This window comes from Pleuronectes platessa, chromosome 7, assembly GCF_947347685.1.
Source record: "Pleuronectes platessa chromosome 7, fPlePla1.1, whole genome shotgun sequence".
NCBI classification, from domain to species: Eukaryota; Metazoa; Chordata; class Actinopteri; order Pleuronectiformes; family Pleuronectidae; genus Pleuronectes; species Pleuronectes platessa.
Window position 1 is genome coordinate 6,111,644 of NC_070632.1, and position 14,508 is coordinate 6,126,151.

The 14,508-nt window shown below is 46.6% G+C and overlaps 1 protein-coding gene across 1 annotated transcript in view; it reads right to left on the reverse strand.

The window, feature by feature from the left end:
* The window catches only part of bicd1a (bicaudal D homolog 1a), a 31,635-nt gene that overhangs the window by 9,070 nt on the left and 8,057 nt on the right, over window positions 1-14,508 (reverse strand). Inside the window, exon 2 of the mRNA XM_053427754.1 lies at window positions 4,875-5,087. Coding sequence (XP_053283729.1) covers window positions 4,875-5,087 — 213 coding nt within the window. The remainder of the gene's footprint in view (window positions 1-4,874; window positions 5,088-14,508) is intronic.

A 14,508-nucleotide genomic window follows, 5' to 3' on the forward strand; every position in this document is an offset into this window, starting at 1 on the left:
AAGATCGACCGGTAGATCGAGATCTTTGCCTTGCGGCTCAGCTCTCTTTTCGTTACAACGGTGCGGTAAAGCGAACGCAATACCGCCCCCGCTGCTCCGATTCTCCGGCCAATCTCACGCTCCATAGTACCCTCACTCGTGAACAAGACCCCGAGGTACTTGAACTCCTTCACTTGGGCTAAGGACTCATTTCCTACCCGGAGTAAGCAATCCATCGGTTTCCTGCTAAGAGTCATGGCCTCAGATTTAGCGGTGCTGATCCTCATCCCAGCCGCTTCACACTCGGCCGCCAGCCGATCCAGTGAGTGCTGAAGGTCACAAGCCGATGATCCAATGAGGACCACATTGTCCGCAAAAAGCAGTGACGAGATCCTCAGACCACCGAATTGCAACCCCTCCCCACCACGACTACGCCTCGATATCCTGTCCATGTATATCACAAACAGGATTGGTGACAAGGCGCATCCCTGGCGGAGACCAGCACCCACTGAGAACGAAACTGACTGGCTGCCGAGGACCCGAACACAGCTCTCGCTTTGGGAGTACAGAGATTGGATGGCCCTGAGGAGAGACCCCCTTACCCCATACTCCCGCAGCACCTCCCACAGTTTCTCCCGGGGGACCCGGTCATACGCCTTCTCCAGATCCACAAAACACAAGTGGACCGGATGGGCATACTCCCAGGCCCCCTCCAGGATCCTTGCGAGAGTGAAGAGCTGGTCCGTAGTTCCACGTCCGGGGCGAAAACCGCATTGTTCCTCTTCAATCTGAGGTTCGACGATCGGCCGAACCCTCCTTTCCAGCACCTTGGAGTAGACTTTACCAGGGAGGCTGAGAAGTGTGATACCCCGATAATTGGTACACACTCTCTGGTCCCCCTTTTTGAACAGGGGAACCACCACCCCGGTTTGCCACTCCTTTGGCACTGTACCCGACTCCCACGCGATGTTGAATAGGCGAGTCGACCATGGCAGCCCCTCAACACCCAGAGCCTTTAGCATTTCTGGCTGGATCTCATCAATCCCTGGGGCTTTGCCACTGCGGAGATGTTTGACTACCTCAGTGACCTCCACCAGGGAAATTGACGACGAAACACCATCAACCTCGAGCTCTGCCTCCAACATAGAGGGCGTGTTATTCGGATTCAGGAGTTCCTCAAAGTGTTCCTTCCAACGTCCGACGACCTCCTCAGTTGAGGTCAACAGAGTCCCATCCTTACTGTACACAGCTTGGATGGTTCCCCGTTTCCCCCTCCTGAGGTGCCGGATAGTCTTCCAGAAACACTTTGGTGCCGACCGAAAGTCCTTCTCCATGACCTCTCCGAACTTCTCCCACACCCGCTGCTTAGCCTCCGACACGGCAGCAGCTGCAGCCCTTCGGGCCTGTCGGTACCCTGCAACCGAGTCAGGAGTCCTCCAGGATATCATATCCCGGAAGGCCTCCTTCTTCAATCGGACGGCTTCCCTGACCACCGGTGTCCACCACGGTGTCCGAGGGTTACCGCCCCTTGAGGAGCCTAAGACCCTGAGGCCACAGCTAGCCGCCGCAGCTTCAGCAATGGAGGCTTTGAACACCGCCCACTCCGGCTCAATGTCCCCAACCTCCACAGGAATGCCAGAAAAACTCCGCCGGAGGTGTGAGTTGAAGATACCTAGGACGGGGGCCTCCTCCAGACGTTCCCAGTTCACCCGCACTACTCGTTTGGGCTTACCAGGTCTATCCGGAAATTTCCCCCATTCCCTGATCCAACTCACAACCAGATGGTGGTCGGTTGACAGTTCCGCCCCTCTCTTTACCCGAGTGTCCAAAACATGCGGCCTCAGATCAGATGACACGATCACAAAATCGATCATTGATCTTCGGCCTAGGGTACTCTGGTACCAGGTACACTTATGAGCACCCTTATGTTCGAACATGGTGTTTGTTATGGATAATCCATGACTAGCACAGAAGTCCAATAACAAACGACCGCTCGGGTTCAGATCAGGGAGGCCGTTCCTCCCCACCACGCCTCTCCAGGTATCTCCATCGTTGCCCACGTGGGCGTTGAAGTCACCCAGCAGAACTACGGAGTCCCCTACTGGAGCCCCATACAGGACTCCATTCAGGGTCTCCAAGAACGCCGAGTACTCTGAGCTGCTGTTTGGTGCATACGCACAAACAACAGTCAGAGTTTTCCCCCCTACAACCCTTAGGCGCAGGGAGGCGACCCTCTCGTCTACCGGGGTAAACTCCAACACCGCGGCGCTCAGCCGGGGATTTATGAGTATCCCCACACCCGCCCGGCGCCTCACGCCCTTGGCAACTCCGGAGAAGAATAGAGTCCAACCCTTATCCAGGAGTACGGTACCAGAGCCGAGACTGTGCGTGGAGGTAAGCCCCACCAGATCTAACTGGTAGCGCTCCACCTCCCTCACAAGCTCCGGTTCCTTTCCCCACAGCGAGGTGACGTTCCACGTCCCCAGAGCCAGCTTCTGCCACCCGGGTCTGGTCCGTCGAGACCCCTGACCTTCGCTGCCACCCATGTGGCTGCGCACCCGACCCCAACGGGTCTTCCCACAGGTGGTGGGCCCATGAGATGAAGAAAGGGGGGGTGCCACGTAGTTTGTTCGGGCTGTGCCCGACCGGGCTCCGTGGCAAACCCGGCCACCAGGCGCTCGCCGTCGAGCCCTCCGTCTGGGCCTAGCTCCAGACGGGGGCCCCGGGCTTCCTCCGGGCCGGGTCACATCTCCTCTTCCGTCGATATTCATTGAGGGTTTTTGAACAACAACAGCAACAAAAACAGAGCGAGCCCGTCTCCCAGTGTCCCAGTGTTTTATAATGTTATTAGCTTTTCAAGTGAATCTAGAAAAAGGAAAACCAGATATAAAAGCTCTTGTGTGTACATAATAACAAAACTAAATGTATCCAGAACATTGCAATGAGTAGGCAGATGGTTATATTGTGTGTGTGTGTGTGTGCGTGTGCGTGCGTGTGTGTGTGTGTGCGTGCTCCTCTCACTGCAGAGCTCCCTGCAGCTCCCTGTGCAGAAGGCAGAAGTGCTGACCCCGACACAGTGTCAGGAGCTGGTGAAACACTCTCTGGAGGATGACGCTCATGCAGCACAGGCACATTTATTCTGGGCTTTAAACCCACACTCTCGAGATGTATGTGTGTGTTTGAGGGTGGATGGTTATTTTAAAACTGACTGAAACTGGACTGAAACTGAGAGACCATTAAGATCCACTGAATCTTTTGATTTGTACAGTGGCTGACAGCAGCTCATATATTCTTGCAGCTAAAGTCCAAAGCTCAGTGTAGTGCAGCCTCGAGTAATAAAAAATACTTTTGTACTGATCCAGGACAAGAAAACTGAAACCAAACATGGTATCCTCAGAAATCGACTATATTATTGAAACGACTTAACACTGAGCCGAGAATGAAGCAAACAGGATTACAGGCCAATTATCAGTCAGGGAGGCTCGATGGAAGCAGAGCTGATCAGGGGCTGCAGGGCCGGGGTCAGGGACAGTGCAGCACACAACACTGGCACAGGGCCCGGCACAGGGCCCGGCACGGGGCCGAGCTGGGCCACCCGGCCCCTGACCTGGAGTTCACAGCACCGACTGGGACTGCGACAGCTTTGATAGATTTGTGAAGCTCTGGCAACTGCAGTGGATGTGTTGTAATATTCATCAATAGCAGCACTGCAGCTGAGGTGAAGGAGAACAGGGAGAATGTGTCTGATTCTTCACACGATCGGTGATAAATATCCAGTTCATTGTAATTCCTGATGTTCTGACATGTGCCTGTAGATTCCCCAGCAGTTTTTCCTCGATAGATCTGCACATGTTTACGGCGCTGCCAGATAAGACCTGATCTGTGATGAATTAACTCCCCAGTGTGGTTTCAACACCTGCTTCTCAAGATGGAAACACAGCCTCTCTTTACTAATGAGGATCCCACATGTAAATGAGGATTTCAAAGACAGAATGAAGGTATTTGAACACTTCAAACCACTGATGTGCATGAGAGAGAAATATCAGCTCAACGTCTGTTTATCGACAAGGCTTATAAAGTCAGATGTTTCCAAATAGAAAATATTGATTTTGATCAACATCTTGATTTAGCTTCTGTGTGTTACGTTAAGCTGCTTATGTTCCTTCTGACATTTTGTGAATATAGGCTGTAATAGATTGTGTGTGTGTGTGTAGCAACTGAACGTCACAACACTCCCAGATGAGTTTAGTGAATGGGTGTGTGTGCGTGTGCATGTGCATGTGTGTGTGTGCGTGCTGTGACTGTTATGGTTGCGTGATGAGAGCAGCCCCGCTCAGCTCTGTCCCTACACATGTGCCGAGCTCAGGGCATTTCACTTATTCCCCAGCTTAGCGCCGGATTTGCCCCCCACAATGGGGTCGTGGCCGTGGTGTCTGAACCCGGCTCGAACTTGTGCAGCGGCCGACACAGTGGCTGCCGACATGTTTGCATGCATGCATGCACGTACGCATGTGTGTATTGTTCCTCTCGGGGCTCTGCCAGTCACTGTGGCCCTTTGGCCCCTGTCAGACACGTGGATCTCATGTAAGTCAATGTGCTGCACATGAGATGAGACATGTCCTTCTTCACATAGGAAACACAACCAAAGTGCATATGTTATTTGTGTCTCTTATTTATCGTTGTGCATTAAATGGAAACCTTTACAAAATAAATAAGATTTTTTTCTCTTTACTCAAATGTTTCTTAAATTATCTTAAATTTACAGTGATTCCTTTATCTAACATACTAGAAAGTTGTGTATTTGTACTGCATCAGACCTGCATATTTAAAATGAAAGTTCTGTTCTGAACATAACGATCTAAATAATATATGCCGCTGAGTGTTTATAAACTCACCTCCCGCAGCTCCTGTGTGAGCACGTTGAGCCGCTCGTTTTCCGCCTGCGTGTTGGACGCCACCGAGCGGCTCAGCGTCACCTCCGTCTGCAGCTCCATCACCCGTCCGGTGTAGTAGGCCTCTTTGGAGGCTGATTCCTGCAGCAGAGTCTCCTCGTTGGTCTCCCCATCCTCCGCCACCTTACGCTGGTTGGTGTAGGCCTGGCCGAACGCCTGGGGGAAGAAGAGAAAGGAGGGATGGGTAGAAGATGATGGCAGAGCATAAGCTATGTGACTAGAATTATCATCCTCCAGCTGTAAACCTCCTCCAACCAGGGAAGTTTCAGTTATCAAACATTTAATTTCCAGACTCATGAGGTCACAGTGACTTTTGACCTCTCGGATCTAATCAGCTTATGTTTGAGTCCCTGTGACAACTGGTCCTGAATTCTGTTCAGGCAGACTTCAGACATCGTGTTAAAGAGGCTAAAAATATGTTTTGTGATGCTGATGTGAAAATGAGCTTTAACCTTTGACCACGGGAATCTAATCCGTGAGTGTAAGAGGACGTTAATCCCAAATTTGGAAAGCTGCGTAAAAAGGAGTGACCTTTGACCTCCCAACTCTTACCAGTTCATCCCTGAGTCCAACTGAACGCTTTAGCCAAATTCGAAGAGTTTCCCTCGACGTGATCTTGAGATATCAATTTCACAAGGCAAGAAATGTGCTTTTTGAGGTCACGTCAAACTTTTGCTCTGACCATTAATTTCTGTGCCTCTGGCCACTGGCTGGTTCTGACGCATTAAAGTATAAAATATAAACAGAAACATCAACCAACAAAGACCACGGATCCAGGTCTTATAGTCAAACATCCCAGTTCATGAGAGGGCTGTTCTTTGGGGCTGTCCCTCAGAGACACCTGCTCCCTGACTGTGTGAGATGCCGTTTCACTCGGATCAATAGACACACTGTTCCCATTCTCCTGACACAGGTTTTCACGGCTCTAAGAGCTGACTGGTCGTGATAAAGGACCCGGGGCCTGATTGACAAAATCAAATCAGGCGTCAACAGCAAAACAGAGTTAAGGCACACCACACCAGACCTACTGCACCAAACTACACAGCTAAGAAGATGCAGAGGGCAACAATATCTTAAGAGAACAACCTTTCCTCAACATTATATCATCCTGCAGTCGTGCACTGTTTTCCACACCAGGCTGCTCCTCCATGTCCATGTCCATGCAGCTGCAGCTTCAGTGCTTCAATAAATAAGAGCCCTCCTCCACTTTGTCTGCAGGAGAAACGGGGATGGTGCCCGCCGCCTCTGGGAGAGACGAATGGATCAATATCAGTACAATATAGGAAAAATAAATTTCACGGTTTACAATCGCCACATGACACCGTCAACAATCCAGCGTGTGTAGTTATCACAGTCTCCAGGACGCCATTCCTGGACAGAGTTACTCGACCCCATCGACTGTGCAGTCATGAGGGAGTCATATATTTTGGACTGGATGAATTAATAATTCACTCGCAGACCTTTTTTCCAATCCCTCCGCGCCATGCAGCAACGTCGTCTGTGCTCGGGAAGAATCTTTCATAAGCTGAATGCAGCCGTTACTTGGAGGATACAGTGTGCAGCTGTCTCTTCACAGCACAGTCATTTTTCATCGTTGAATTTAATGTTGAATTATGAGCTAACGGGCTAAATAAAGCGGCGTCTGCTATAATATTAGACAGGGGGGGATTTATAACAATCCGAAAAATCTACTTGAGTAGATTCAGGGTATTTAACACCGGCACAGACCAGAAGGCCGAGTTATGAGTTTAAATCACCGTGATGAGATTTGAACGCCAAGGATTATCGATCAACTCCGTCCGACCCGACGTATCAATACTCATCTAACGTTCCCAGTCAAGGTCACACATATTAAAAATGATGCTCACACTTTATCCGGTCTATCAATGTAGGTATTTAGTAACATGCAGTAAATCAGGTAAATTCATTGTTATTCAAGCACTGATCCCCCCCAAGTGGATATTTTTATTCAAATTCAATAGACTCCTTTTTCCCCTTTGAATTACAAATGTACCATTTAGCATATGAATCAGAGAAGGCAATAATCAGTCCAGCACATTGTGTCTGTAAATAACCTGAACATTTAGCCACTCAAACACAAAAATCTTCCTCAAGGACTCTGCTCAGTAATGACCAGAATTAAAAAAAACTCATTTTCCAGCTCTTTTATTTCTCACTCTCTTTCACACTCTCTTGTTTTCTCTCTCTCTCTCGCTCTCTCTCCCTGGTGGCCTCTCTCGCTCTCTCTGGGGTACAGTGTGATTAAGTGTGAGGCCCCCCCCCGGGAACAAACCGGCTGATTAATTCAAAGCACATTGCGACTGAATGAGTTCCCAAACCTCTCTTCACACGAGAGGCCGTCAACGTCCGAGCAGGCGTCGCAGCAACAGCTGGGCCCTGCGGGGGGGAGGTTGAACAGATTCAATAGATTTCACCTTCACTGTACTTCATGAGGAGTCTGGATGCATATATAAGTGAAGCATACTGGACTTGGAGCAATGCATGCTGGTTAGAAATGAAGTTCGACTCTTGCCGGTGCTGCAGAACTTGTCAAAATATTAATTTAAACTTGTCTGGCCTGAAAGAAACATTTTGTGGAAAGTAAACAGTGTGTTTAGGTTTTGCGGAAACGGCCTCAGCTACAGTCAGTGATTCCGCAGCTACTCGCCCACAGAGTATCTGTGGGTCCTGGATGCGAAACGAGAGGCAGATGGTTTCATAACAACCCTCGAAGTTCTCTCCCTCCATCTGCTCACTTTCCCCTTTTAGAGGAAATCACAGTGAGTGACACTGATGGCCGACATCCAACGTCTGTACATAAAGGAAACGCAGCCCGGGCCCCCCTGTTGCTGTTGCACTGTAAAGGCTAAAAATAACATTGATGACAGCCCCGGATAGAACAGGCTCATTACTGGAACAGCGCTGACGATGCTGCACAATGCTTCATTACAGTGATGGATCTGCAGTGTCTCTGTATCTGGGTCCTAATTGGCAAACACAACACAGTTATTCAAGGCAGAAGAACAGCGTGCAAGATTAAAGTTTAATACCATTTCCTCAGGATGATATTAATATGGAGTCTCTGGCATTGGGTGTGGCTAAAAATCCCCCATAATGCATTCAACCTTGAGGCTACGCAGCCTTCTGAGCCTCAGTGGAAAAAAGTCCAGACAATAGGGTCCCCTTCTATAGATATTCATCCCTGGGGCCATGGGAAGAGGTGCAGATAGAGGGAAACACTGGTGAGAGAGGAGGAGTGTGTGTGTGTGTGTGTGTGTGTGTGTTAAATCCTTCCCTGTTTGTTGCAGTCCCTAATGAGGAGTCAGGGGAGGGCCAAAGATGTTTGTTTCTATTTTTACACCCGGGAGGGAGAAAAAGAGCAAAGTGTTCCCACAACCGCAAATTAATCTCCAGCAACCTTCCATGATTAATGTAAAGCACGAGGTCGACCCGACAGCAGGGACTGTAAAAAAAAGAAAAACGGGTTTATTTATAGAAAGATATATAAAGTGAGCCCAGCGTCCAGACTTGATTAAAACTTCAAGGTCAGAGGTCGAAGCTTAGAGCTAATCGCACACGATGGAAGTTTCACTTCAACCACTGCAGCAGGCGACGGGAACAACCATCAACTGTATTTCATAATTTATGAATGTGCCCTCATGTGTTCAAGTTCTAATTAATGTGGATTTTAATTAGATGACAGTGACACTCTGGGAACCTTTAATTAATTCTTAATGAGCGCACAGTGAGAGATTAATTGAAGGTGCTAAGATTGAGGTTTTTAAATTGTTAACATGATTCGGATTCAATAAATAAATTGTACAACTAACCTAAAGTAACCTCTACTGTATTTCAATCTTTCTTATTCTATAAAAGCTTTAAATCTTGATCATGCAGTGATTTAAATATCAACAAAAAAAGACGGACTGCTCAGGCCTAATCTCTGCTACTGCGATGGTTTGATAAGTTGTGGGGAAGCAGAAATTATGGTTTTAGTCAAATCATAAGACGCAGAATACTTATGAATGACACAAACACACGCACACACACACACACACACACACACTACTGTCCAGATGGCCAGCCCAGCCAACCATATCAGGGATTTCAGAACCATGGAGAGAGACATGTCAGACTGCTGCTTCAAAGCCAATACAGCTGTGTGTGTGTGTGTGTGTGTGTGTGTTTGTGTCTGTGTGTGTGTGTATATGTTTGTGAGTGTGTGTCCTGCTGCAGCCTGTGTACCTGCACGCTGTGAAAACAAAACTGAAGCATATGTGGCCTCGCTGTGTTGTCAACTTGCTCGACGGGTTGCAAAGCAGCCACGACCACGAGTGTTTGTTTATTCCAGACTCAGTCATTCACACAGGAGGAGGAGAGGTAACAGGGTAAACTGCTGGTTCTCTCTCTGTTGTCTTTCAATGTGATGTTTCAAATGAAACCGATTATGCAGTTTGATTAGTGAGTTAACCAGTGTTTTCAAAATGATGCAAAGAATCACTTATTATAACCTCCAGTTCAACTTCTGCTCTGAATAAGACCAGAGGAGTAAATCTCTGTGTTCTCCAGATGCTCAGTGGATTTCACGTGTCCATAAAGTTGGGAGACTCACCAGAGGCAGGGGAAACGGGTCTAAATCAAAGAATCAGAGGCCAAGATGTTGGATCCTATTGTTCCCATAATGCATCTCACTAGTGTCTTTAATTAGACCTCCTAAATTTCCACTTCTTTTTCAAATCCCTTGTCTCCAACGTCCTACACAGGCTTTCTCAAGTATCAAACCAAAACTGAGACAAAGCCGATGATATCATGAAGCGTAGAGCTGAGTCTGAATAAGATTAAAAGATGTTTGCTACACAAATCCTTCTGTGTTTCATATGTTTAACATCCTAAAGTTACTCTGATATATAATTAACAGGCGAACCCCTGATGATCCATTAATATAGTTTGTTTTGAAAGAGAAACTGCTCCGGCACATTTCGCCCTTCATCAAGGGCAGAGAAATGTCCCCATGTGCTCGGCCACAGGGAAAAGTGCCAAGTCAAGAGATCTGTCATCTATAAAAACACACAGGCACATTTCCACCAGCCAGAGGAAGCTGGCTAATCACAGCCCAGCAACAATAGAGGTCAATCCCTCCAATGAGATTAACAAATACAACTGATTAATTACATTATTAAAAAAAATACAGTTCGGTGACACTGTTTAAAGTCTGTACTTTGCATGTATTATAAAATATTTGATTCTGTTTTGTGAAGTTGAAATTACATAATCATCAGTAGAAAGTTTTGGATTCCATATTTCCAAGGTAACTTGCACTGCACCTCTAACTTGCTCTGGAGCAGATTAATCTGACCAATCAGATCACTGGAAAACCAGCGTCACCATTCCTACAGCATCCTGACAGGGACAAAAGAGTTTACTGTAAAGAGCAATTTTTTTATAAATTGATCAGTGGAATGAATTTGCTGTTACAGATAATTTACTTGTATAGCTTAAGATAATTTGATTCCTGTCACTGTTGATTCTTTATTCTGTCATTGCAGCTCAGAATAACATGATGACACTCTGAGACAAGAAACAAAAACTAAAGCCTTTGGAAATATTTCATCAGAGTTATGTTTTATTGAGTTCATCAAAGATCAAACTTCCTCTCATCTCTCTACTTGAGTTATTTGATCATATGGTTCATATGGTTGAATGATATTTTTGTCTGTCGCTATTATGACGAAATTAAATACATGTCCCTCATACCCTAGACATCTTAGGGACGTAACACATATAAATATTTCTTCTTCATTCATAGTATTCAAGTGTTTCTAATGATGTTGATCATTAGATCAACATCAGTAACTTAAGTAACTTAACAGTAACTTAACTGAGCCAATACCTGGTTATGATGAATTTACTTTGTGGTAAAACCTTTAGGAGTTAATGGATTCTCATGGTTTTGGGTGAGAATCAAAACATGCTCTACTGATCCATTTAAATCCTTCAATTCAATGTCTTTAGTTGAAACCTCTTTCATTCATGAATGACTGTCTACATATGAAAACTTTACAGACATGAATGTGAATCCTCTCTTCACATAAATGCTATTTAGTTCCCTGGAGCCTATTAATCCTCTGATAACAATATGCCATGCTACATATTATACTGTTTAACGCAGGTTAACAGCAGAAACAGGTCTTTATGTGCTTCAGCGTCACATCTGTCACGTTGGGCCCAACACAATGTGTGCAGTGCATGGTGCTGAGGGGTCTGCCAGGGGACGGGCTGTGTTTAGCTCAAAAGAGGTGGCTTGTTAAACACATTCAATTTGGCTCACGTCCGCTTGTGATAAAAGAAAGACTCTCGGACTGCTTGAATGCGGCTGTGTGCTCCGGCGGTGCCTGGCTGAATGACCATTGAATCGGTGGACAGAGAGGCAGCTGGGCGTGTGATTGGTTCACAGAATTCCTAATGACTCTTTATTGCCTCTTTTTTTTCTCTTAAAATCCATCTTTACATTCTCCGCTGCTCTGTGAGTCCTGGAGCCTTTCACCAGCTCGTCCTCTACGATCGTCGGGAGCGCCAGCAGACGGGAGGAAAAACCATCAGAGCTCGAACAACCTGCACAAACTGCACCAGCAGAAACTGTGTCATGCATAGCTCTCTCTCTCTCTCTCTCTCTCTCTCTCTGCTCTGCTCTGCTCTGCTCGGTAATGTGGCCTCGAGGAGATCATGAGCAAGTCGACCACAAAAACACACGGCCGACTCGCCGGGCCGCTGCAGCACACTAATTCAGAAACACACACGGCTGCAGGCGGAGTTGAACATGCACTTCCCTGGTATTCATCCCTGAGTCCTGTCATTCACTGGAGAACAAGAAGAGTCGTCAGAGAGAGGAGAGCGAGAGGAGGATTTGATTCAGAGTGCCTTCAGGAAGGAAGCCACATTTAAACTCACTAGATACAGATTTTCCACATATTCATACTTTTTCATCGAGATCCACAAATGATTCTCTGAGAAAATCTCACAATCTCACTACATCCCTCTACCAGGTTTTGTGTGTGAAACTGCAAACTACCAGACAGACGGATAAAGAAACACACATGAAACCATAACCTCCCTGGCAGACGTAGAAATGTAAATCAAGAAGGAATCGATGTGCATGTCTTACTCTTACTTTAGAGTATTAGGGCTCCGACTAAACTAAAACATCTTCATTATTGATTATTCTGCTGATTTGTTCATGAGTGATTGATTGTTTGGTCAATAAAATCTCCATAAATTGTCCTGGAATCATTTCCCCAAAGCTTGTTTGTCGGTGAAACATTTGTAAACCCAAATATAATCAGTTTAATATCATACAAGACAAACATTTTGCATCATAAGTTACTTTAACAATAAAGGTTTAAAATTGTCAGGTATCCCAGTGTCACAGCCTCTCTCGTGGTAAATGTGCTGCAGCCCAAAACAGGCTTTTTAAAGAGACAATGCAGCCTTACGTGGATATTTGTGTGTCTGAAGTTGTGTGTGTGCAGCTGTGTGTGTACGAGGTAAAGCTCATCCCAGACAGATACTCTCCCTCGGGTTACAGCCTCATAAACACAGAGATCCACAGACGCTCAGAAGTTCATTGACACTGAAATAACAGAATAAAAACAAAGCTGTCTGAGGGATTTGAATTATAAAACTCCTCCCAGTGTACAAATGCCTTCTCATCTTTTAACATAACTTTATCCTTCACTCCTTGAATCCTCCATTCCTCCTCGGCCTCTTATCTCTCTCCGAGGACAATTTGCCTCTAATACATTTATCCATTCTTGTTCCGGAATCCTTTAAGTGGTTTCTCCCTCTGTCATAATCCTCCTAAATGACAAAAGACCATTTTCATCCCTAGCTTCCGAGTCTCCTCTGTCATCTGAGTTTTTCAGGAACACGCCTGGGGTGAAGACGCATTAGAGCCCTAATGTAGGGAGTGTGGACATCGACCCCCTCCGTCTCCCTCCCTCCCTCCCTCCTTGCCTCCCTCCGTCCTAAGGTCCCTTATCCCCTTGTCCGACTAAGTGGTGCAGATATAATGAGCAATGAGGACAGCGCTGGAAAAACAAAACAACAGAGGTGTTTGAGAGCTTGCAGGACGATCGGTATTGGTCAGTAAATGCACTCAAAGAGGCAGCCGGAGCGACAGGAGACAGAATACACAGATAACACAGTCTCCTCCCTCTGAGGTCGATCTCCCTGATAGAGAGGACGCGGCCGAGCCAGACAAACACAGGCTGCGATGCACAGCGACTCTCTTGCAGCTGACAGATGGGGCGAGTGGGTGACTCAGTGCTTTTCTGCAGCGTAGGAGCAGAACTGTGGGAAGCAGAATATATGGATTTTCGCCTAATAATAATTACAGAAAACTCAGTCTGTCTGTAGGTATGTGGGTAACTGCAGCATAGGTCATAAACTCTGCTTTATCCATGTTAGCAGATGGGACAGTGCTTGACAGAAAATTAGACAAACCGGAAAGGAACCTGACTAAACCCAACCCCAAATATAATTAAAAAATGTTTAGTTTGAACGCAGCCAAACTGGATGGAATATTTTGTCTGAATTTTCTTGCAGCGTGAGGAAGAGGAGACGTGTCGTCCATCTTTGTTTACAGTCGACGCTCTATGCTTGCAGCTCTGTGAGGCCGTGACAGCGCTGAGATGCCTGCACAAGAATACGAGATGATTTTAAAAGGTCTTGGTTACATAAATCTTCAGGCCTGTTAACCTCAACATTATAATAAATCTTCCATATGCACTTATACAACAGTCAAGGTCCTTCCTCTGTTTCTCGTTCAGCTTCCCGACCTAACTTGACATCAGAGCTCCCATGATGGAGGACAGGGTTAATTAAATGGCTGAACTACAGGATAATCTAATACATGTCTAAGAGTGTACAGACCCTAACTGGGTAAAAGTGACAAAGACAGATCCTCTGACCCTGATTCTGTGTCACACACACACACACACACACACACACACACACAGTGACGTGCTCATGCATGCCACTGTATACGTGCACTGTAATTGTGACGAGGCAGAGGACCGATCGCGGTTGTTCTTGCTCTACATCTTCTCTGGATGTAATGGCCCCTGGACATGGAACTGGGACGCTTCTCTTCCCTCTGCATGCAGAGAGGATAATCAGGAAAGAAGCTGAAACTCGATTTTGCTCCGTCTAGACACAACCACGGCAGAATAACTGAAGTAGGCTGATGCTTTTTTTTTTAATAAACAAACATTAAATTCACGTGATGGAGGCACAAGCCGGAGCCCACACAGTGAAGACCTTTGTTTTCCTTGCCTTTCTGCTACGCCTACAGAGTTTCCAGCACACTTCGCTAAAGTAGACGACCAATCAATACAGCAGCCTGCAGGCTCCGGTTCCCCGGTCCCTCCGAGCAGCGACTGTATTTCACTGCGGTAAAAAGGAACTTTCTGGAAAACAGAGTCTGGGCCTGAAGGGGTTTCTGCAGAGAGAAAAGAAAAGAACGGGGAGGGAAAGTCTGTCCAGCTTTCATGAGGGTGTCAAGAGATTTTAAAAAGTGGGG